Source organism: Oncorhynchus mykiss, chromosome 23, assembly GCF_057628025.1.
Source record: "Oncorhynchus mykiss isolate SJ-2025 chromosome 23, ASM5762802v1, whole genome shotgun sequence".
Classification (NCBI taxonomy): Eukaryota; Metazoa; Chordata; class Actinopteri; order Salmoniformes; family Salmonidae; genus Oncorhynchus; species Oncorhynchus mykiss.
In genome coordinates this window covers 63,419,753-63,442,433 of record NC_143044.1, presented here as the reverse complement: position 1 = coordinate 63,442,433, position 22,681 = coordinate 63,419,753, and the positions used below count along the sequence as shown (strand labels likewise).

At 48.8% G+C, this 22,681-nt stretch overlaps 1 protein-coding gene across 8 annotated transcripts in view; it reads right to left on the bottom strand.

Annotated features, from left to right (window-relative positions):
* exoc6 (exocyst complex component 6) overlaps window positions 1-22,681 on the bottom strand; it is a 146,528-nt gene that overhangs the window by 42,670 nt on the left and 81,177 nt on the right. For 4 of the 8 annotated variants that reach the window (XM_090217884.1, XM_090217891.1, XM_090217888.1 and 1 more), the window contains exons 12-17: window positions 22,305-22,508; window positions 21,040-21,149; window positions 15,853-15,964; window positions 8,670-8,804; window positions 4,727-4,906; window positions 1,290-1,319 (exon numbers count right to left, since the gene is read on the bottom strand). In XM_090217884.1, coding sequence (XP_090074010.1) covers window positions 1,290-1,319; window positions 4,727-4,906; window positions 8,670-8,804; window positions 15,853-15,964; window positions 21,040-21,149; window positions 22,305-22,508 — 771 coding nt within the window. The remainder of the gene's footprint in view (window positions 1-1,289; window positions 1,320-4,726; window positions 4,907-8,669; window positions 8,805-15,852; window positions 15,965-21,039; window positions 21,150-22,304; window positions 22,509-22,681) is intronic. The other 4 variants (XM_090217887.1, XM_090217886.1, XM_090217889.1 and 1 more) reach the window with 1 other exon arrangement.

Sequence of the window (22,681 nt, the reverse complement as noted above, 5' to 3'; positions counted from 1 at the left end):
GAATTGGGGGGCAGAGTAGGGCGGGGAGGGAGAGGAGTAGGAGGGGCAGAGTAGGACAGGAGGGGGGCAGGGTAGGGGGGGCAGAGTAGGGCAGGAGGGGGGCAGAGTAGGGCAGGGTAGGAGGGGCAGAGTAGGGCAGGAAGGGGGCAGAGTAGGGCAGGGTAGAGGGGGAAATTAGGACAGGGAGGGGGGGGGGGAGTAGGGCAGGAGTGCGGGGCAGAGTAGGACAGGGTGGGGGGCAGAGTAGGGCAGGGGTGCGGGGCAGAGTAGGACAGGGTGGGGGGCAGAGTAGGGCAGGGGTGCGGGGCAGAGTAGGGCAGGGTGGGGGGGCAGAGTAGGGCAGGGTGGGGGGGCAGAGTAGGGCAGGGTGGGGGGGCAGAGTAGGGCAGGGTGGGGGGGCAGAGTAGGGCAGGGTGGGGGGGCAGAGTAGGGCAGGGTAGGGGGGGCAGAGTAGAGCAGGGTAGGGGGGGCAGAGTAGAGCAGGGTAGGGGGGGCAGAGTAGGGCAGGGTAGGAGGGGCAGAGTAGGGCAGGGTAGGGGGGGCAGAGTAGGGCAGGGTAGGAGGGGCAGAGTAGGGCAGGGTAGGAGGGGCAGAGTAGGGCAGGGTAGGAGGGGCAGAGTAGGGCAGGAAGGGGGCAGAGTAGGGCAGGGTAGGAGGGGCAGAGTAGGGCAGGGTGGGGGGGCAGAGTAGGGCAGGGTGGGGGGGCAGAGTAGGGCAGGGTGGGGGGGCAGAGTTGGACAGGGAGGGGGGGGCAGAGTAGGGCAGAGCAGGGGGGAAATGAGTAGGGGGGGCAGAGTAGGGCAGGGAAGAGTAGGGGGGGGCAGAGTAGAGCAGAGTGGGGGGGGCAGAGTGGGGGGGGCAGAGTAGGGGGGGGCAGATGAGAGCAGAGTAGGGGGGGCAGAGTAGGGCAGGGAAGAGTAGGGGGGGCAGAGTAGAGCAGAGTAGGGGGGGGCAGAGTGGGGGGGCAGAGTAGGGGGGGGGCAGATGAGAGCAGAGTAGGGGGGGCAGAGTAGGGCAGGAAGGGGGGGGGGCAGAGTAGGGCGGGGGCAGAGTAGGGGTGGCAGAGTAGGGCAGGAAGGGGGGGGCAGAGTAGGACGGGGGCAGAGTAGGGGGGGGGCAGAGTAGAGCAGAGTAGGGGGGGGGCAGAGTAGAGCAGAGTAGGGGGGGCAGAGTAGAGCAGATTAGGGGGGGGGGCAGAGTAGAGCAGAGTAGGGGGGGCAGAGTAGGGCAGGGAGGGGGGGGCAGAGTAGGGAGGGGGGGGCAGAGTAGGGGGGGGGGGGGGTACTTACCGACATGGCAGCATGGTCATTGCAGTTATTCTGAGCAGAACCAGAACCACCCAAACAAATGAAACATGTCCAGAATAGGAGGGAGAGAAAGGATGGCAACAATAAATGGACAGGAAAAGAAAAACCAGAGACAGACCCAGCATGCTTGGCAGAGGAAGTCAAATCAATAGAGAAATACATTATAGATTTACATCACTGTGGGAGACAGAGGAGACATTCCTTAAGAAAAACATATTAAAAACAGAACGGGAATAAAAAGCTGGAAATGATTGTATTCAAGATAAGGAAGCTGGTGTACAAAGCAACCAGCAACAGGTCTGGGGTTCAACCAGCAACAGGTCTGGTCTGGGGTTTCACCAGCAACAGGTCTGGTCTGGGGTTCCACCAGCAACAGGTCTGGTCTGGGGTTCCACCAGCAACAGGTCTGGTCTGGGGTTTCACCAGCAACAGGTCTGGTCTGGGGTTTCACCAGCAACAGGTCTGGTCTGGGGTTCCACCAGCAACAGGTCTGGGGTTCCACCAGCAACAGGTCTGGTCTGGGGTTCCACCAGCAACAGGTCTGGTCTGGGGTTTCACCAGCAACAGGTCTGGTCTGGGGTTCCACCAGCAACAGGTCTGGCCTGGGGTTTCACCAGCAACAGGTCTGGTCTGGGGTTTCACCAGCAACAGGTCTGGTCTGGGGTTCCACCAGCAACAGGTCTGGGGTTTCACCAGCAACAGGTCTGGTCTGGGGTTCCACCAGCAACAGGTCAGGTCTGGGGTTCAACCAGCAACAGGTCTGGTCTGGGGTTTCACCAGCAACAGGTCTGGTCTGGGGTTTCACCAGCAACAGGTCTGGTCTGGGGTTTCACCAGCAACAGGTCAGGTCTGGGGTTCAACCAGCAACAGGTCTGGTCTGGGGTTCAACCAGCAACAGGTCTGGTCTGGGGTTTCACCAGCAACAGGTCTGGTCTGGGGTTCCACCAGCAACAGGTCAGGTCTGGGGTTCCACCAGCAACAGGTCTGGTCTGGGGTTCCACCAGCAACAGGTCTGGTCTGGGGTTCCACCAGCAACAGGTCTGGTCTGGGGTTTCACCAGCAACAGGTCTGGTCTGGGGTTCCACCAGCAACAGGTCTGGTCTGGGGTTCAACCAGCAACAGGTCTGGTCTGGGGTTTCACCAGCAACAGGTCTGGTCTGGGGTTTCACCAGCAACAGGTCTGGTCTGGGGTTTCACCAGCAACAGGTCTGGTCTGGGGTTTCACCAGCAACAGGTCTGGTCTGGGGTTTCACCAGCAACAGGTCTGGTCTGGGGTTCCACCAGCAACAGGTCTGGGGTTCCACCAGCAACAGGTCTGGTCTGGTCTGGGGTTTCACCAGCAACAGGTCTGGTCTGGGGTTTCACCAGCAACAGGTCTGGTCTGGGGTTTCACCAGCAACAGGTCTGGTCTGGGGTTCCACCAGCAACAGGTCTGGTCTGGGGTTCCACCAGCAACAGGTCTGGTCTGGGGTTCCACCAGCAACAGGTCTGGTCTGGGGTTCCACCAGCAACAGGTCTGGTCTGGGGTTCCACCAGCAACAGGTCTGGTCTGGGGTTCCACCAGCAACAGGTCTGGGGTTCCACCAGCAACAGGTCTGGTCTGGGGTTCCACCAGCAACAGGTCTGGTCTGGGGTTTCACCAGCAACAGGTCAGGTCTGGGGTTCCACCAGCAACAGGTCTGGTCTGGGGTTCCACCAGCAACAGGTCAGGTCTGGGGTTCCACCAGCAACAGGTCTGGTCTGGGGTTTCACCAGCAACAGGTCTGGTCTGGGGTTCCACCAGCAACAGGTCTGGTCTGGGGTTCCACCAGCAACAGGTCTGGTCTGGGGTTCCACCAGCAACAGGTCTGGTCTGGGGTTCAACCAACAACAGGTCTGGTCTGGGGTTCCACCAGCAACAGGTCTGGTCTGGGGTTCCACCAGCAACAGGTCTGGTCTGGGGTTCCACCAGCAACAGGTCTGGTCTGGTCTGGGGTTCCACCAGCAACAGGTCTGGTCTGGGGTTTCACCAGCAACAGGTCTGGTCTGGGGTTTCACCAGCAACAGGTCTGGTCTGGGGTTTCACCAGCAACAGGTCTGGTCTGGGGTTTCACCAGCAACAGGTCTGGTCTGGGGTTCCACCAGCAACAGGCCTGGTCTGGGGTTCCACCAGCAACAGGTCTGGTCTGGGGTTCCACCAGCAACAGGTCTGGTCTGGTCTGGGGTTCCACCAGCAACAGGCCTGGTCTGGGGTTCCACCAGCAACAGGTCTGGGGTTCCACCAGCAACAGGTCTGGGGTTCAACCAGCAACAGGTCTGGTCTGGGGTTCCACCAGCAACAGGTCTGGTCTGGGGTTCCACCAGCAACAAGAGCACAGCGTATGTCCTCTGTCTCTAGCTGCTTCCCGACCAACTGGGATTGGCTCTTTGGTCTGTTTCATTGCAGTTGTTCTCCCCCAGGAATTACAATCTCATTTTGTTTGGTCGTTTTGCTCTAACGATTCATATCCTCCCCAGTCACTCTTCAGTCTAACATTATGCCAAGTCATTATCAAAACCTAGAATGATCTTGTTCCCTTGAGCTTTTCTGTGGAACTAAAAGAGAATGAAAATGGCCCAGAAGATAAGCAGTACACAACTCCAACACTGAATACACATTACTGTAGTGCACAACTCCAACACTGAATACACAGTACATAACACTGAATACACATTACTGTAGTACACAACTCCAACATTGAATACACAGTACTGCAGTGCACAACTCCAACACTGAATACACAGTACATAACACTGAATACACATTACTGTAGTACACAACTCCAACATTGAATACACAGTACTGCAGTACACAACTCCAACATTGAATACACAGTACTGCAGTACACAACTCCAACACTGAATACACAGTACATAACACTGAATACACATTACTGTAGTACACAACTCCAACACTGAATACATATTACTGTAGTACACAACTCCAACATTGAATACACAGTACTGCAGTACACAACTCCAACACTGAATACACAGTACATAACACTGAATACACATTACTGTAGTACACAACTCCAACATTGAATACACAGTACTGCAGTACACAACTCCAACACTGAATACACAGTACATAACACTGAATACACATTACTGTAGTACACAACTCCAACACTGAATACACAGTACATAACACTGAATACACAGTACTGTAGTACACAACTCCAACACTGAATACACATTACTGCAGTACAGGACTGTGTGGGTATCATCAACAGCGTCACTCAACCCAATGAGAAGCACAGTAGATACAAGTCACCACTGTGACGTAACACTGATACAAGAACAACACTTCAACAAACACACTACCACAATAACTCACAACAAAACTCCATCTCCCAGAGTTCCCCTGCCTGCGGGGGGTGGGGGAGTGGCTAACTCACCGGCAGATGTGTGAAGACCTGGAAGGTGCTGCGGAGGAAGTTGATGAGGTCCATGAGGTATCCACTGGCCTGGCCGTCCGACTCCGGCATGCCCCAATCATAGTCTGCCAGCTGGATGAACTCATCTATCTTCTGGTTCAGTTTGGTGTAGATCTCTCCCTCTGCTGCATGGCGTGCATCCTGGATACACCAGACAGGGAACACCAGCACGTCAGTACTACGGAGGTTACACCAGACAGGGAACACCAGCACGTCAGTACTACGGAGGTTACACCAGACAGGGAACACCAGCACGTCAGTACTACGGAGGTTACACCAGACAGGGAACACCAGCACGTCAGTACTACGGAGGTTACTACAGACAGGGAACACCAGCACGTCAGTACTACGGAGGTTACTACAGACAGGGAACACCAGCATGTCAGTACTACGGAGGTTACTACAGACAGGGAACACCAGCACGTCAGTACTACGGAGGTTACACCAGACAGGGAACACCAGCACGTCAGTACTACGGAGGTTACACCAGACAGGGAACACCAGCACGTCAGTACTACGGAGGTTACACCAGACAGGGAACACCAGCACGTCAGTACTACGGAGGTTACTACAGACAGGGAACACCAGCACGTCAGTACTACGGAGGTTACTACAGACAGGGAACACCAGCACGTCAGTACTACGGAGGTTACACCAGACAGGGAACACCAGCACGTCAGTACTACGGAGGTTACTACAGACAGGGAACACCAGCACGTCAGTACTACGGAGGTTACACCAGACAGGGAACACCAGCACGTCAGTACTACGGAGGTTACACCAGACAGGGAACACCAGCACGTCAGTACTACGGAGGTTACACCAGACAGGGAACACCAGCACGTCAGTACTACGGAGGTTACTACAGACAGGGAACACCAGCACGTCAGTACTACGGAGGTTACACCAGACAGGGAACACCAGCACGTCAGTACTACGGAGGTTACACCAGACAGGGAACACCAGCACGTCAGTACTACGGAGGTTACACCAGACAGGGAACACCAGCACGTCAGTACTACGGAGGTTACACCAGACAGGGAACACCAGCACGTCAGTACTACGGAGGTTACACCAGACAGGGAACACCAGCACGTCAGTACTACGGAGGTTACACCAGACAGGGAACACCAGCACGTCAGTACTACGGAGGTTACACCAGACAGGGAACACCAGCACGTCAGTACTACGGAGGTTACACCAGACAGGGAACACCAGCACGTCAGTACTACGGAGGTTACTACAGACAGGGAACACCAGCACGTCAGTACTACGGAGGTTACACCAGACAGGGAACACCAGCACGTCAGTACTACGGAGGTTACTACAGACAGAATGAGCTGAACGCCAGTACTACGGAGGTTACTACAGACAGAATGAGCTGAACGTCAGTACTACGGAGGTTACTACAGACAGAATGAGCTGAACGCCAGTACTACGGAGGTTACTACAGACAGGGAACACCAGCACGTCAGTACTACGGAGGTTACACCAGACAGGGAACACCAGCACGTCAGTACTACGGAGGTTACACCAGACAGGGAACACCAGCACGTCAGTACTACGGAGGTTACTACAGACAGGGAACACCAGCACGTCAGTACTACGGAGGTTACTACAGACAGGGAACACCAGCACGTCAGTACTACGGAGGTTACTACAGACAGGGAACACCAGCACGTCAGTACTACGGAGGTTACTACAGACAGGGAACACCAGCACGTCAGTACTACGGAGGTTACTCCAGACAGGGAACACCAGCACGTCAGTACTACGGAGGTTACTACAGACAGGGAACACCAGCACGTCAGTACTACGGAGGTTACTACAAACAGGGAACACCAGCACGTCAGTACTACGGAGGTTACTACAGACAGGGAACACCAGCACGTCAGTACTACGGAGGTTACTACAGACAGGGAACACCAGCACGTCAGTACTACGGAGGTTACACCAGACAGGGAACACCAGCACGTCAGTACTACGGAGGTTACACCAGACAGGGAACACCAGCACGTCAGTACTACGGAGGTTACTACAGACAGGGAACACCAGCACGTCAGTACTACGGAGGTTACTACAGACAGGGAACACCAGCACGTCAGTACTACGGAGGTTACTACAGACAGGGAACATCAGCACGTCAGTACTACGGAGGTTACTACAGACAGAATGAGCTGAACGTCAGTACTACGGAGGTTACACCAGACAGGGAACACCAGCACGTCAGTACTACGGAGGTTACTACAGACAGGGAACACCAGCACGTCAGTACTACGGAGGTTACTACAGACAGGGAACACCAGCACGTTAGTACTACGGAGGTTACTACAGACAGGGAACACCAGCACGTCAGTACTACGGAGGTTACTACAGACAGGGAACACCAGCACGTCAGTACTACGGAGGTTACACCAGACAGGGAACACCAGCACGTCAGTACTACGGAGGTTACTACAGACAGGGAACACCAGCACGTCAGTACTACGGAGGTTACACCAGACAGGGAACACCAGCACGTCAGTACTACGGAGGTTACTACAGACAGGGAACACCAGCACGTCAGTACTACGGAGGTTACTACAGACAGGGAACACCAGCACGTCAGTACTACGGAGGTTACTACAGACAGGGAACACCAGCACGTCAGTACTACGGAGGTTACACCAGACAGGGAACACCAGCACGCCAGTACTACGGAGGTTACACCAGACAGGGAACACCAGCACGTCAGTACTACGGAGGTTACACCAGACAGGGAACACCAGCACGTCAGTACTACGGAGGTTACACCAGACAGGGAACACCAGCACGTCAGTACTACGGAGGTTACTACAGACAGGGAACACCAGCACGTCAGTACTACGGAGGTTACTACAGACAGGGAACACCAGCACGTCAGTACTACGGAGGTTACTACAGACAGAATGAGCTGAACGTCAGTACTACGGAGGTTACTACAGACAGAATGAGCTGAACGTCAGTACTACGGAGGTTACTACTGACAGAATGAGCTGAACGCCAGTACTACGGAGGTTACTACAGTCAGAATGAGCTGAACGCCAGTACTACGGAGGTTACTACAGACAGAATGAGCTGAACGTCAGTACTAAGGAGGTTACTACTGACAGAATGAGCTGAACGCCAGGTAAGACTACGGAGGTTACTACTGACAGAATGAGCTGAACGCCAGTACTAAGGAGGTTACTACTGACAGAATGAGCAGAACGCCAGGTAAGACTACGGAGGTTACTACTGACAGAATGAGCAGAACGCCAGGTAAGACTACGGAGGTTACTACTGACAGAATGAGCTGAACGCCAGGTAAGACTACGGAGGTTACTACTGACAGAATGAGCTGAACGCCAGTACTACGGAGGTTACTACAGTCAGAATGAGCTGAACGCCAGTACTACGGAGGTTACTACAGACAGAATGAGCTGAACGTCAGTACTAAGGAGGTTACTACTGACAGAATGAGCTGAACGTCAGTACTACGGAGGTTACTACAGACAGAATGAGCTGAACGCCAGGTAAGACTACGGAGGTTACTACTGACAGAATGAGCTGAACGCCAGTACTAAGGAGGTTACTACTGACAGAATGAGCAGAACGCCAGGTAAGACTACGGAGGTTACTACTGACAGAATGAGCAGAACGCCAGGTAAGACTACGGAGGTTACTACTGACAGAATGAGCTGAACGCCAGGTCAGTACACGTTGATGAACTACGCTGAAGTACTGGAAGCTCTGTAAAGTTTATGACAATTCCCTTATTCCAGCGGCAACACAAGAGAAGAGACTATGACTAATGAATATACCTTAAAAGTTTTGGTTGGTTCAATAGTTATATCAAGTTAGTGAAGTAGAAACACTGATGGAGAATTCAGATTTCCTACAGTACCTTAAAGGTGGAAAGTCCGTAGAGACGCGTGGTGTGCACGGTCTCAGGTGAGACGTTGGTGATGTTGGTGATGAAGTCCTCCAGGTATTTACAGGCCTGCTCCAGGTGGGTTGTGTTAATGATGATCTGAACCAACTGTAACACAAAGAGAGACCTTAAATGGGACCAAGTGGGTCAACTGGAAAATATATCAACAACCTTACACTTTTCTTAAATTATTCCTTTTCAAATAAGATAAAATAGACAACTAAATATTTTGGTCACCACACCTTGCAGAACCAGTTTTTTAAAATATTTTTTATAGTAAACTTAGGTTTACAATTATTATCACCCCTGAGCTAGTAGTTGGTGGCCTTAGGCCAAGATAACTGACAACAAGCTTCCTTTAGCCATCAATGAGTTCCACCTTTCTACCGACCATTCGTCCCTCAGCAACAAACTGTAATTCTCTAATTCTCAATGTTTCAGGTGGTGCTCTAATTCTCAATGTTTCAGGTGGTGCCCTCCACCAACTGCTCTAATTATCAATGTTTCAGGTGGTGCCCTCCACCAACTGCTCTAATTCTCAATGTTTCAGGTGGTGCCCTCCACCAACTGCTCTAATTCTCAATGTTTCAGGTGGTGCCCCCCACCAACTGCTCTAATTCTTCAATGTTTCAGGTGGTGCCGCCCACCAACTGCTCTAATTCTCAATGTTTCAGGTGGTGCCCCCCACCAACTGCTCTAATTCTTCAATGTTTCAGGTGGTGCCCCCCACCAACTGCTCTAATTCTTCAATATTTCAGGTGGTGCCCTCCACCAACTGCTCTAATTCTTCAATGTTTCAGGTGGTGCCCCCCACCAACTGCTCTAATTCTCAATGTTTCAGGTGGTGCCCCCCACCAACTGCTCTAATTCTTCAATATTTCAGGTGGTGCCCCCCACCAACTGCTCTAATTCTTCAATGTTTCAGGTGGTGCCCCCCACCAACTGCTCTAATTCTTCAATATTTCAGGTGGTGCCCCCCACCAACTGCTCTAATTCTTCAATGTTTCAGGTGGTGCCCCCCACCAACTGCTCTAATTCTTCAATGTTTCAGGTGGTGCCCCCCACCAACTGCTCTAATTCTTCAATATTTCAGGTGGTGCCCCCCACCAACTGCTCTAATTCTTCAATATTTCAGGTGGTGCCCCCCACCAACTGCTCTAATTCTTCAATATTTCAGGTGGTGCCCTCCACCAACTGCTCTAATTCTTCAATATTTCAGGTGGTGCCCCCCACCAACTGCTCTAATTCTTCAATGTTTCAGGTGGTGCCCCCCACCAACTGCTCTAATTCTTCAATGTTTCAGGTGGTGCCCCCCACCAACTGCTCTAATTCTTCAATATTTCAGGTGGTGCCCCCCACCAACTGCTCTAATTCTTCAATATTTCAGGTGGTGCCCTCCACCAACTGCTCTAATTCTTCAATATTTCAGGTGGTGCCCTCCACCAACTGCTCTAATTCTTCAATATTTCAGGCGGTGCCCTCCACCAACTGCTGTTGTCAGATCTCGCCATAGGTTTTGGATGCGATTCAGATCTGGACTCTTCTCTGGCCACTCCAGAGCAGTCCAGCATTTCTTCTTAACCATTCCTGGGTGGTAGAGTGGCCAGACGAAAGCTACTCCTCAGTAAAAAGATTCTATGGTCTGATGCCAAGTCTAGAGGAAACCTGGCACCATACCTACGGTGAAGTATGCTGGTGGCAGCATTATGCCGTGTGGATGTTTTTCAGGGGCAGGGACTGGGAGACTAGTCAGGATCGAGGGAAAGATGAACGGAGAAAAGTACAGAGAGATCCTTGATGAAAACCTGCTCCAGAGCACTCAGGACCTCCGACTGGGCAGAAGGTTCACCCTCCAATGGGACAACGACCCTAAGCACACAGCCAAGACAACACAGGAGTGGAAGACAAGTCTCCGAATGTCCTTGAGTGGCCCAGCCAGAGCCTGGATTTGAACCCCATCAAAAAGCTTGAATTCGTGCCACAAACAGACAAATAACGGTGCAGTATAAAAGTGGTGTGCAGAACGGGATCTCGGAAAGCACAACATATCGGTCCTTTTCACGGATGGGCTATTGCAGCAGGCGACCACACCGGGTTCCTATCAGCTAAAAACAAGAAGGAGCGACTCCAATGGAAACGTTCCTGTTGAGTCATGGAAGTGTCAGGATTAGTCCCAGGGATAGAGGGGAGGAGAGGGGTAAGACGCATTCTGCCTGGCGTCAACGGTACGCAGCGATCCGAAATCCAAGAAGAATTCAAGCTTTTCTGGTGGGTCCAACCCTGTACTAGATAGGCCGCCCCCAGGTGGTAAGGGTAGGTAACAACACATCCGCCACACTGATCCTCAACACAGGGCCCCTCAGGAGTGTGTGCTCAGCCCCCTCCTGTACTCCCTGTTCACTCATTACTGCACGGCGCGGCACGACTCCAACACCATCATTAAGTTTGCCGATGACACAACAGTGGTAGGCCAGATCACCGACAACGACGAGACAGCCTATAGGGAGGTCAGAGACCTGGCCGTGTGGTGGATAAATAACAACCTATCCCTCAACGTGATCAAGACAAAGGAGATGATTGTGGACTACAGGAAAAGGAGGACCAAGCACTCCCCCATTCTCATTGACGGGCTGTAGTGAAGCTTCAAGTTCCTCGGTTCCACATCACTAACAATCTAACCATCTAACATCTAACATGGTCTAAGCACACCAAAACAGTCGTGAAGAGGGCACGACAACACCTTCCCCCCCTCAGGAGACTGAAAAGATTTGGCATGGGTCCTCAGATCCTCAAAAGGTTCTACAGCTGCACCATTGAGAGCATGGTTGCATCACTGCCTGGTACAGCAACTGCTCAGCCTCTGACCACAAGGCACTACAGAGGGTAGTGGGTACAGTCCAGTACATCACTGTGGCCAAGCTTCCTGCCATCTAGGACTGGTTGCATCACTGCCTGGTACAGGAACTGCTCAGCCTCCGACCACAAGGCACTACAGAGGGTAGTGGGTACAGTCCAGTACATCACTGTGGCCAAGCTTCCTGCCATCTAGGACCTCTATACCAGGGGCGGTGTCAGAGGAAGGCCTTAAAAATTGCTCCAGCCTCCAGCCACCCTAGTCATAGACTGTTCTCTCTGCTACCGCACAGCAAGCGGTACGGGAGCGCCCAGTCTAGGTCCAAGAGGCTTCTAAACAGATTCTTCCCCCAAGCCATAAGACTCCTGAACAGCTAATCAAATGGCTAACAAGACTATCTGCATTGCCGCCCATCCGCCCCCCCCTCTTCTACACTGTTGGTACCCTCTGTAATTATCTATGTATAGTCACTTTAATAACTCTACTTACATGTACATATTAGCTCAACACCGGTGCCCCCGCACATTGACTCTGTACTGGTACCCCCCTGTATATAGTCTCGCTACTGTTATTTTACTGCTGCTCTTTAATTACTTGTTGCTTTTATTTCTTATTCATATTTTTTAAACTGCATTGTTGGTTAGGGGCTTGTAAATAATCATGTCAGTGTAAGGTTGTATTCGGCGCATGTGACTAATACAATTTGAGTCAGTTCATCAAATTTCTGCCCTGTTAGAACTGCCCCAGTCAACTGTAAGTGCTGTTATAGTGAAGTGGACATGTCTAGGAACAACAACGGCTCAGCCACGAAGTGGCAGGTACACAAGCTCACAGAACGGGGCTGTCGAGTTTTGAAGCGCGTAGAGCATAAAAAAAAAGATTGGTTACAACACTCACTACTGAGTTCCAAACTGCGTCTGGAAGCAACGTCAGCACAAGAACTGTTCGTCGGGAGCTTCATGAAATGGGTTTCCATGGCCAAGCAGCCGCACACAAGCCTAAGATCACCATGTGGTATGCCAAGCGTCGACTGGAGTGGTTTAAAGATGGACTCTGGAGCAGTGGAAACGTGTTCTCTGGTGTGAAGAATCACGCTTCACCATCTGGCAGTCCGACGGACGAATCTGGGTTTGGTGGATGCCAGGAGAACTCTACCTACCTGAATGCATAATGCCAACTGTAAAGTTTGGTGGAGGAGGAATAATGGTCTGGGGCTGTTTTTCATGATTCGAGCCCCTTAGTTCCAGTGAAGGGAAATCTTAACGGTAAAGCAATGACATTCTAGATCACATATGTCAGAGTCAAGGCCCGCGGGCCACATCCGGCCCGCAAGAAGGTTTTTTACGGCCCCTGGGATGATCTTGATTTATTATTAGAACCGGCCCGCAGCAAGCCGGCAGCCCGCAGATCTTTTACACGCACCAATACTACATTTCCCACAATGCAAAGGTGACGCACCGAGCAGTAGGCTGCTTCATTTCAATATTTATTGGCACAGCAGTCGTCAGCATCACAGTAAAATTAACTTTCAGATACCCATCAAAAATGGCAAAACGGAAGGTGGATACTGAGAACCGGGGGTTTCAAACAAGGTGGGAGTCGGAGTATATGTTCACGAAGGTAGCTGGAAAACCTGTGTGTCTTCTGTGTGGAGAAAGTGTGGCGGTACTGAAAGAGTATAATCTGAGACGACATTATGAAACGAAACACGCGGACAAAAACAAGAATATGGACATGGAACAAAGGCTACAAAAGGCAGAGGAATTAAAACGAGGCCTCAAATCTCGACAGGCTCTGTTCAAAAAAGCCAAATCACAAGGCCAGGCTGCTGTCAAGGCCAGTTTTATTTTGGCAGAAGAGATCGCTAAATCAGCCCGGCCATTTACGGAGGGGGATTTCATCAAAAACTGCATGATTAAAGTTTGTGACGAAGTTTGCCCAGAAAAAAGGCAACTCTTTTTAAATGTGAGTCTGAGCAGAAACACCATTGCCGAGAGAGTAGACCAGTTGTCCATCAATCTAAAAGAGCAGCTTGTGAAAAAGGGAAAAGATTTTATTGCATATTCCTTGGCTGTGGATGAGAGCACCGACATTTCTGACATTGCCCAGTTGTCAATTTTCATCCGCGGAGTGGACTCCAGCCTAAGCGTGACAGAGGAGTTTTTGGCTTTACGTCCTATGCATGGCACAACTACGGGGCATGATTTGTATGAAGAGGTGTCAAGATGTGTAAATGAGATGGAGCTGCCTTGGGAAAAACTTGTGGGTTTGACAACCGACGGAGCACCTGCGATGTGTGGACACAGGAGCGGACTGGTGGCGAAGATACAGGAAAAGATGCAAGAGGAAAACGCGACAGGTGAGCTGACAGCTTATCATTGTATCATACACCAGGAAGCGTTGTGCGGTAAAGCCTTGAAAATGGAGCATGTAATGAGCATCATCACGCGCACAGTTAACTTTATCAGAGCCAAAGGTTTGAATCACCGCCAGTTCAAGGCATTTCTGACGGAGTTAGAAACGGAGCATGGTGATTTGCCTTATCACACAGAGGTGCGATGGCTAAGCCAGGGAAAGGTGCTTCAAAGATGTTTCGAGCTTCGTGAGGAGATTTGTCTATTCTTGGACAGCAAAGGGAAAGACACAACACAACTCCGAGACGAAATGTTTCTGTGTGAAATGGCTTTTCTGTGTGACATTACGAGTCATCTGAATGCAATAAACTTGCAGCTGCAGGGTCGGGATCGTGTCATCTCTGATATGTACAGTACAGTGAAGGCATTTAAAACCAAACTGACTCTGTGGGAGACGCAGATGCGGAAAGAAAATTTGAGCCACTTTCCCAGCTGCCAGACCATGAAAGAGAAGCTCTCTACCAGTGCGTTCCCGAGCACACAGTTGGCTGATAAAATAGGTATGCTTACCACTGACTTTCGACGCCGATTTGCTGACTTTGAAGCACAAAAAAGCAGGTTGGAACTGCTCGGTAACCCATTTGCTGTTGACGTGGAAAGCTCACCACCAAACCTCCAAATGGAGTTGATTGACCTCCAATGCAATGATGCACTGAGGGAAAAATATGCGGCAGTGGGTGCTGCGGAGTTTGCCCGTTTCCTCCCCGGCACAATGCCCCAGCTGCGCATCCAGGCTGCTCAAACGTTGTCTATGTTTGGCAGCACATACCTGTGTGAACAACTGTTTTCTTTGATGAACCTGAACAAAACATCACACAGAAGTCGACTTACTGCTGAACACCTCCACTCAATTCTGAGGATTTCTTCAGCTCAGAGCCTTACCCCGAACATTGATGAACTTGTGGAAAAGATGGGACACCACCAAGTATCACCCTCAACCTCAAACAAGTGAACATTACTGTGCAATCACATATTTAGAGTTTTTACTCAGTTCAAGTTTAAAAGTTAAAATTTAATATTTGTTTTCACTGCATGTTACTTCTCCTTAAACAAAGTGTTGTTTTTGATTAATAGATTTTTGCACTTTATTTTTTTGTATTTCAATCCAATTATATTTTAAAAATATTTCAGTTGAGTGGATGATAGAAAATTGCTATTATTGTTTTTTCTTTGAAGTAAATTTAGCCCACTTTTGCTAAAATAGAAAATATAGTCTACTGATGGTGCCTTGAATACCGGTTTCTTTCATTTAATGTTCATGTTATGGGGATATTTATATAAAGGAAATTTGTCTTTTGTGTCTGTTGAAAATTAAAGATTACTGACAGAGCCATAAGAAAATATTGCTTTATTTATCTGATCATATTGTAATATATTTGTTAGGTTTTCAGTAGGTTCAATTAGGTTCACTAGACTATATGCGTCATTTAAAAATGTTTCAATGAACATTCGAACAGTCCGGCCCTCGTCTTGTAGCTGATTTTTTTATTTGGCCCTCCGTCCATTTGACTTTGACACCCCTGTTCTAGATTATTCTGTGCTTCCAACTTTCTGGCAACAGTTTGAGGAAGGCCCTTTCCTGTTTCAGCAGGAAGACCACCGTGCACAAAGCGAGGTCCATAGAGAAATGGTATGTCGAGATCGGTGTGGAAGAACTTGACTGGCCGGCACAGAGCCCTGACTTCAACCAAAATCGAACACCTTTGGGATGAATTGGAATGAAAGCAAGTATCCGTAGCAATGTTCCAACATCTAGTAGAAAGCCTTCTCAGTAGAGTGGTGGGGTGGGGGGGACCAACTCCATATTAATGGCCATGATTTTGGAATGAGATGTTGGACGAGCAGGTGTCCACATACTTTTGGTAATGTAGGGAGTAATGTACTGTACCTCAGTTAGTCCGATATGGGGTTTCTTGGTGAGGTGCTGTAGACAGCCACTCAGTGTCCTCGTCAACAGCAGGTTGGTGGATTTACGGAGCATGTCATCGATCTCTGTCCAGCTGGAAACACAACCAAAACAAAACGACAAGAGAAGTGATGTTTCACAAAAGTTCTCAACTTTTCTATTCTCGATAGTTTGTACAGATTGTAAATGAAAAGATAACATGTTTCGATTAACAGTATTATAATTATTGATCGATTGACTATGACTTTTCAGATCACCCAGCATTTTTGCGGAGTTCACGCCATTCCTGAACCTGCGACCAAAAAACAAGCTACATATGGACAGTATGTAGACCACAACAAATAATCAAATGATTCTGTCTCTTCAGAGCAACATCTGCAGAGCTGGGATTGTTGTATTTATATATATATATATATATATATACACATTCTATATATATATATATATATATATATATATATATATATATATACACATTCTATTTTTTGCAAGAATTTTGAACAATTTAAATAAAAATTCAAAGTTTTGTGTTTTGTGTATCAATTCATAAACCATGTGTCATGGAATCAGTACATTGAAAATCTCTTCCGAACTATTTAGGAATCTATATGGCACAGCTGTACATTTCTTGGTCCTTAAATGAAAGCATTATACTTTATTCATCACAATTTCCTTAAACCAATGCAGGTCTTTAATGCAGGTCTTTAATGCAGGTCTTTAATGCAGGTCTTTAATGCAGGTCTTTAATGCAGGTCTTTAATGCAGGTCTTTAATGCAGGTCTTTAATGCCGGTCTTTAATGCAGGTCTTTAATGCAGGTCTTTAATGCCGGTCTTTAATGCAGGTCCGGCCGACAAATTCCCTACTTCCTCATTGTGGTGTTAAAGGAAAACGTGAATCTGTATACAATGGCCTTTGTTTTGAAAGCCCGTATTTCTAGCCCATTGATGTTATTGTTGGATCTGATTTAATAGGTAACATTTTGATGGCCATAACAAATAGATATGCCGAAAGTGGACAACCTTGTTTTACTCCTCGAAAGTTTAATACTTTCTGAGAAGTGGTCATTATTTACTATTTTACACTTACTATAGGTAGGTTACTATACCATTAACCTATTGTATAAGAGATTCTCCTCAATTAAAATAGTCCAGGCATTTATATATAAACTCCAATCGTACTTTATCAAAAGCCATTTCAAAGTTATGAAAACCAGACCTGGTTTCCCAGATTTTTCATAGTGTTCTATTGTTTCCAGTACTTGTCTTATATCATCTCCAATGTATCGTCCATGTAAAAAAAAACTGTCTGATTAGGATGAATAATATCCAACAATACCTTATTAATTATCTGTATCATGCTAGACTTTTTTGCATCACAACACTGAAGTGTAAGAGGTCTCCAATTGTTTTTAATGAACTGGATCTTTATATTTACCACCTGGGTCCTGTTTCAGTAATAATGAAATCAGACCACGTCGAGTGTCTGATAATCTATCATTTTTATAGAAGTGGCTAAAGCACGCTAATAACAGTCCTCTGAGTACATCAATAAACCTCAACTGGAATGCCCCGTTGGAAAAAGCAGTTATAAATTATTCTGTCCTGGTTAAAAACAACTTATCATACAATAGGCGTTGATTAAATTTCCAATATCCTCGCCCACGTGGAAATTCTGTAAGAGTAATGTATATGCCAAATATTTAATGGCACGACCGCATTCTGTCACATATCAACACAAAAACTTTTGGTGCCAATGAGAATGACATAAGAAAGTAGTCAAGACGACTTGCTTGATTTGAGCCGTTTGTGTTAGCAGAGTCCTACAGCTGTGTGTTGGTTCTGCAGATAAGAGCTGTGGCTGTGTACATTGTGAGGTGTTGATTGGTTGGCAGGGGTCAAGTGAGTAAACGCTCTCCAGAGACGAGGGATGCATCTTTCTGTAATTCCGATCCAATTTTTTTGACTACCCAAGAGTAAACGTCAGGGTTAAAGAGGCAAGAGAGAGGCGAGATTGGCGAGATTAAGGCAAAGGGGAAACTGGCCACCTCCTCCCTCCATTCTAGTAATGAGGATCAGAGATTATGCTACAGGACTGCTTTTCTAGCGCTGACTGAAATATGTTCCAGGACTCCGACAATAACGTCAACGAGCTAACCACCTCCGTCACTGACTTCATTAGGGACTGCATCGGCAACGTTGTCCCCACATTGGAGGTTCGCTGCTTCCCCATTCAAAAGCCCTGGATAAACACTGAGCTATAGGACATGGATACCGCAAAACAGAGGCTATCGCAGACAACCGAGGCTATAGCTGAGGACAGAAACCAGTCCCGCTATGACTTCTGCAGAGTCAATCAACATGCAAAAGGACACTATAGGTGGAATCATATTACACAGGCTTCGATGACCGCTGCATGTGCCAGGGGCTACAGTCCATTACGGGTTACAATGGAGACCCAGCCGTGATCTGCCCAACGATGCCTCTCTACCAGACGAAGTCAATAGAGGCCCAGCCGTGATCTGCCCAACAAACCAGGCTCTGACTCCCAGTCATTAAACCCTGTACTAGGGACCCTAGTGAGGGACCAGCCAGGCTCTGACTCCCAGTTATTAAACCCTGTACTAGGGACCCTAGAGAGGGAACAGCCAGGCTCTGACTCCCAGTTATTAACCCCTGTACTAGGGACCCTAGTGAGGGAACAGCCAGGCTCTGACTCCCAGTTATTAACCCCTGTACGAGGGACCCTAGTGAGGGAACAGACTCCCAGTTATTAACCCCTGTACTAGGGACCCTAGAGAGGGAACAGACTCCCAGTTATTAACCCCTGTACTAGGGACCCTAGAGAGGGAACAGACTCCCAGTTATTAACCCCTGTACTAGGGACCCTAGAGAGGGAACAGACTCCCAGTTATTAAACCCTGTACTAGGGACCCTAGAGAGGGACCAGCCAGGCTCTGACTCCCAGTTATTAAACCCTGTACTAGGGACCCTAGTGAGGGAACAGACTCCCAGTTATTAAACCCTGTACTAGGGACCCTAGAGAGGTAACAGACTCCCAGTTATTAAACCCTGTACTAGGGATCCTAGTGAGGGACCAGCCAGGCTCTGACTCCCAGTTATTAAACCCTGTACTAGGGACCCTAGTGAGGGAACAGATTCCCAGTTATTAACCCCTTTACTAGGGACCCTAGTGAGGGAACAGACTCCCAGTTATTAACCCTGTACTAGGGACCCTAGTGAGGGAACACACTCCCAGTTATTAACCACTGTACTAGGGACCCTAGAGAGGTAACAGACTCCCAGTTATTAAACCCTGTACTAGGGACCCTAGTGAGGGACCAGCCAGGCTCTGACTCCCAGTTATTAACCCCTGTACTAGGGACCCTAGTGAGGGACCAGCCAGGCTCTGACTCCCAGTTATTAACCCCTGTACTAGGGACCCTAGTGAGGGACCAGCCAGGCTCTGACTCCCAGTTATTAACCACTGTACTAGGGACCCTAGCGAGGGAACAGACTCCCAGTTATTAACCCCTGTACTAGGGACCCTAGTGAGGGAACAGACTCACAGTTATTAACCCTGTACTAGGGACCCTAGTGAGGGACCAGTCAGGCTCCAGTTATTAACCCTGTACTAGGGACCCTAGTGAGGGAACAGACTCCCAGTTATTAACCCCTGTACTAGGGATCCTAGTGAGGGACCAGCCAGGCTCTGACTCCCAGTTATTAAACCCTGTACTAGGGACCCTAGTGAGGGAACAGATTCCCAGTTATTAACCCCTGTACTAGGGACCCTAGTGAGGGAACAGACTCCCAGTTATTAACCCTGTACTAGGGACCCTAGTGAGGGAACAGACTCCCAGTTATTAACCCCTGTACTAGGGACCCTAGAGTGGGAACAGACTCCCAGTTATTAACCCCTGTACTAGGGACCCTAGAGAGGGACCAGCCAGGCTCTGACTCCCAGTTATTAACCCCTGTACTAGGGACCCTAGAGTGGGAACAGACTCCGAGTTATTAACCCCTGTACTAGGGACCCTAGTGAGGGAACAGACTCCCAGTTATTAACCCCTGTACTAGGGATCCTAGTGAGGGAACAGACTCCCAGTTATTAACCCCTGTACTAGGGACCCTAGAGAGGGAACAGACTCCCAGTTATTAACCCCTGTACTAGGGACCCTAGTGAGGGAACAGACTCCCAGTTATTAACCCCTGTACTAGGGACCCTAGAGAGGGAACAGACTCCCAGTTATTAACCCCTGTACTAGGGACCCTAGTGAGGGAACAGCCAGGCTCTGACTCCCAGTTATTAAACCCTGTACTAGGGACCCTAGTGAGGGAACAGACTCCCAGTTATTAAACCCTGTACTAGGGACCCTAGAGAGGGAACAGACTCCCAGTTATTAACCCCTGTACTAGGGACCCTAGTGAGGGAACAGCCAGGCTCTGACTCCCAGTTATTAACCCCTGTACTAGGGACCCTAGTGAGGGAACAGCCAGGCTCTGACTCCCAGTTATTAACCCCTGTACTAGGGACCCTAGAGAGGGAACAGACTCCCAGTTATTAACCCCTGTACTAGGGACCCTAGTGAGGGAACAGCCAGGCTCTGACTCCCAGTTATTAAACCCTGTACTAGGGATCCTAGAGAGGGAACAGACTCCCAGTTAATAACCCCTGTACTAGGGATCCTAGTGAGGGAACAGCCAGGCTCTGACTCCCAGTTATTAAACCCTGTACTAGGGATCCTAGTGAGGGAACAGACTCCCAGTTATTAACCCCTGTACTAGGGACCCTAGTGAGGGACCAGCCAGGCTGACAGCTGAAGGTCAACACTCAACACCTGTTACAGATATTACATCATCTGACCCAGATAACAGTCGGATGAGAAAGGTGTTGACCAGCCAGACAAACCCTTAGCATGCTAGTGTAAATAACAAACTGTGCAGCACTGACATGTGCAAACCCACTAAGCAAATAGCACACAACAAGACGTTAAGACTGACCCACAGTATTAAATACAACCGCTTTATACGATGTCCCTATCGGCAACCACTTCCCTACATAGTGCACTACTTTTACACCGACGCCCAATGGACTCTGCTCAAAAGTAGTGCACGACACAGGAAATAGGTCGTGATTTGAGAAGCAGCCAGTGAACCGACTGACTCACCTGCGATGCAGTGACTCGGAGAACTTCAGACTGGCGTAGATGAACTCTTTGACCTGAACGTAGATCTGAGGCACAGACTGAGACATCGGCAGCTTCTTCGGAAAGTCTTGCTGTTGGGCGACAACAAATACAACCCAGGTTATTTAACCCCTTGGACCTCTATAAGGAGCATATAGACTGTTGACTTTACAACCCAGGTTATTTAACCCCTTGGACCTCTATAAGGAGCATATAGACTGTTGACTTTACAACCCAGGTTATTTAACTGAAGCCCCTTGGACCTCTATAAGGAGCATATAGACCGTTGACATTACAACCCAGGTTATTTAACCCCTTGGACCTCTATAAGGAGCATATAGACCGTTGACTTTACAACCCAGGTTATTTAACCCCTTGGACCTCTATAAGGAGCATATAGACCGTTGACTTTACAACCCAGGTTATTTAACCCCTTGGACCTCTATAAGGAGAATATAGACCGTTGACTTTACAACCCAGGTTATTTAACCCCTTGGACCTCTATAAGGAGCATATAGACTGTTGACTTTACAACCCAGGTTATTTAACCCCTTGGACCTCTATAAGGAGCATAGAGACCGTTGACTTTACAACCCAGGTTATTTAACCCCTTGGACCTCTATAAGGAGCATATAGACCGTTGACTTTACAACCCAGGTTATTTAACCCCTTGGACCTCTATAAGGAGCATATAGACCGTTGACTTTACAACCCAGGTTATTTAACCCCTTGGACCTCTATAAGGAGCATATAGACCGTTGACATTACAACCCAGGTTATTTAACCCCTTGGACCTCTATAAGGAGCATATAGACCGTTGACTTTACAACCCAGGTTATTTAACCCCTTGGACCTCTATAAGGAGCATATAGACTGTTGACTTTACAACCCAGGCTATTTAACCCCTTGGACCTCTATAAGGAGCATATAGACTGTTGACTTTACAACCCAGGCTATTTAACCCCTTGGACCTCTATAAGGAGCATATAGACTGTTGACTTTACAACCCAGGTTATTTAACCCCTTGGACCTCTATAAGGAGCATATAGACCGTTGACTTTACAACCCAGGTTATTTAACCCCTTGGACCTCTATAAGGAGCATATAGACCGTTGACTTTACAACCCAGGTTATTTAACCCCTTGGACCTCTATAAGGAGCATGTAGACCGTTGACATTCCCATCGCATCTCGATGTCGTGACGTTAGTCTGTTTTTAAAAAAAAGGGTGTTGAATGAAGGACAAACCTTTTCAATTTCTGCGTCGTGGAAGGGGAATCTACTAACGACAGACTTGTACTCTTCTTCAGTCTCTACGGGGATAGGGCTGTAGTTGTCCAGTTCAAAGATCTCCCTGAACACCAGAGCCCATTTCTTCAGCAGCGTTTCATTGTACTGGTCTCTGATCTCAAACAGCAGGTCAAACAGTCTGTTCACTGGGTAGCCATAACCCTGGAGAGAGAGAGGGAGGTTACAAACCAGAGGCATCACAATCTGCTCCACTGGTTAATGACCAAACTGCTTGGGTATTGGATTAGGATCCCCCATTAGCTGTTGTGAAAGCAGCAGCTACTCTTCCTGGGGTCCATGCAGAACACAGAACGCAGAACACGGAACACAGAACG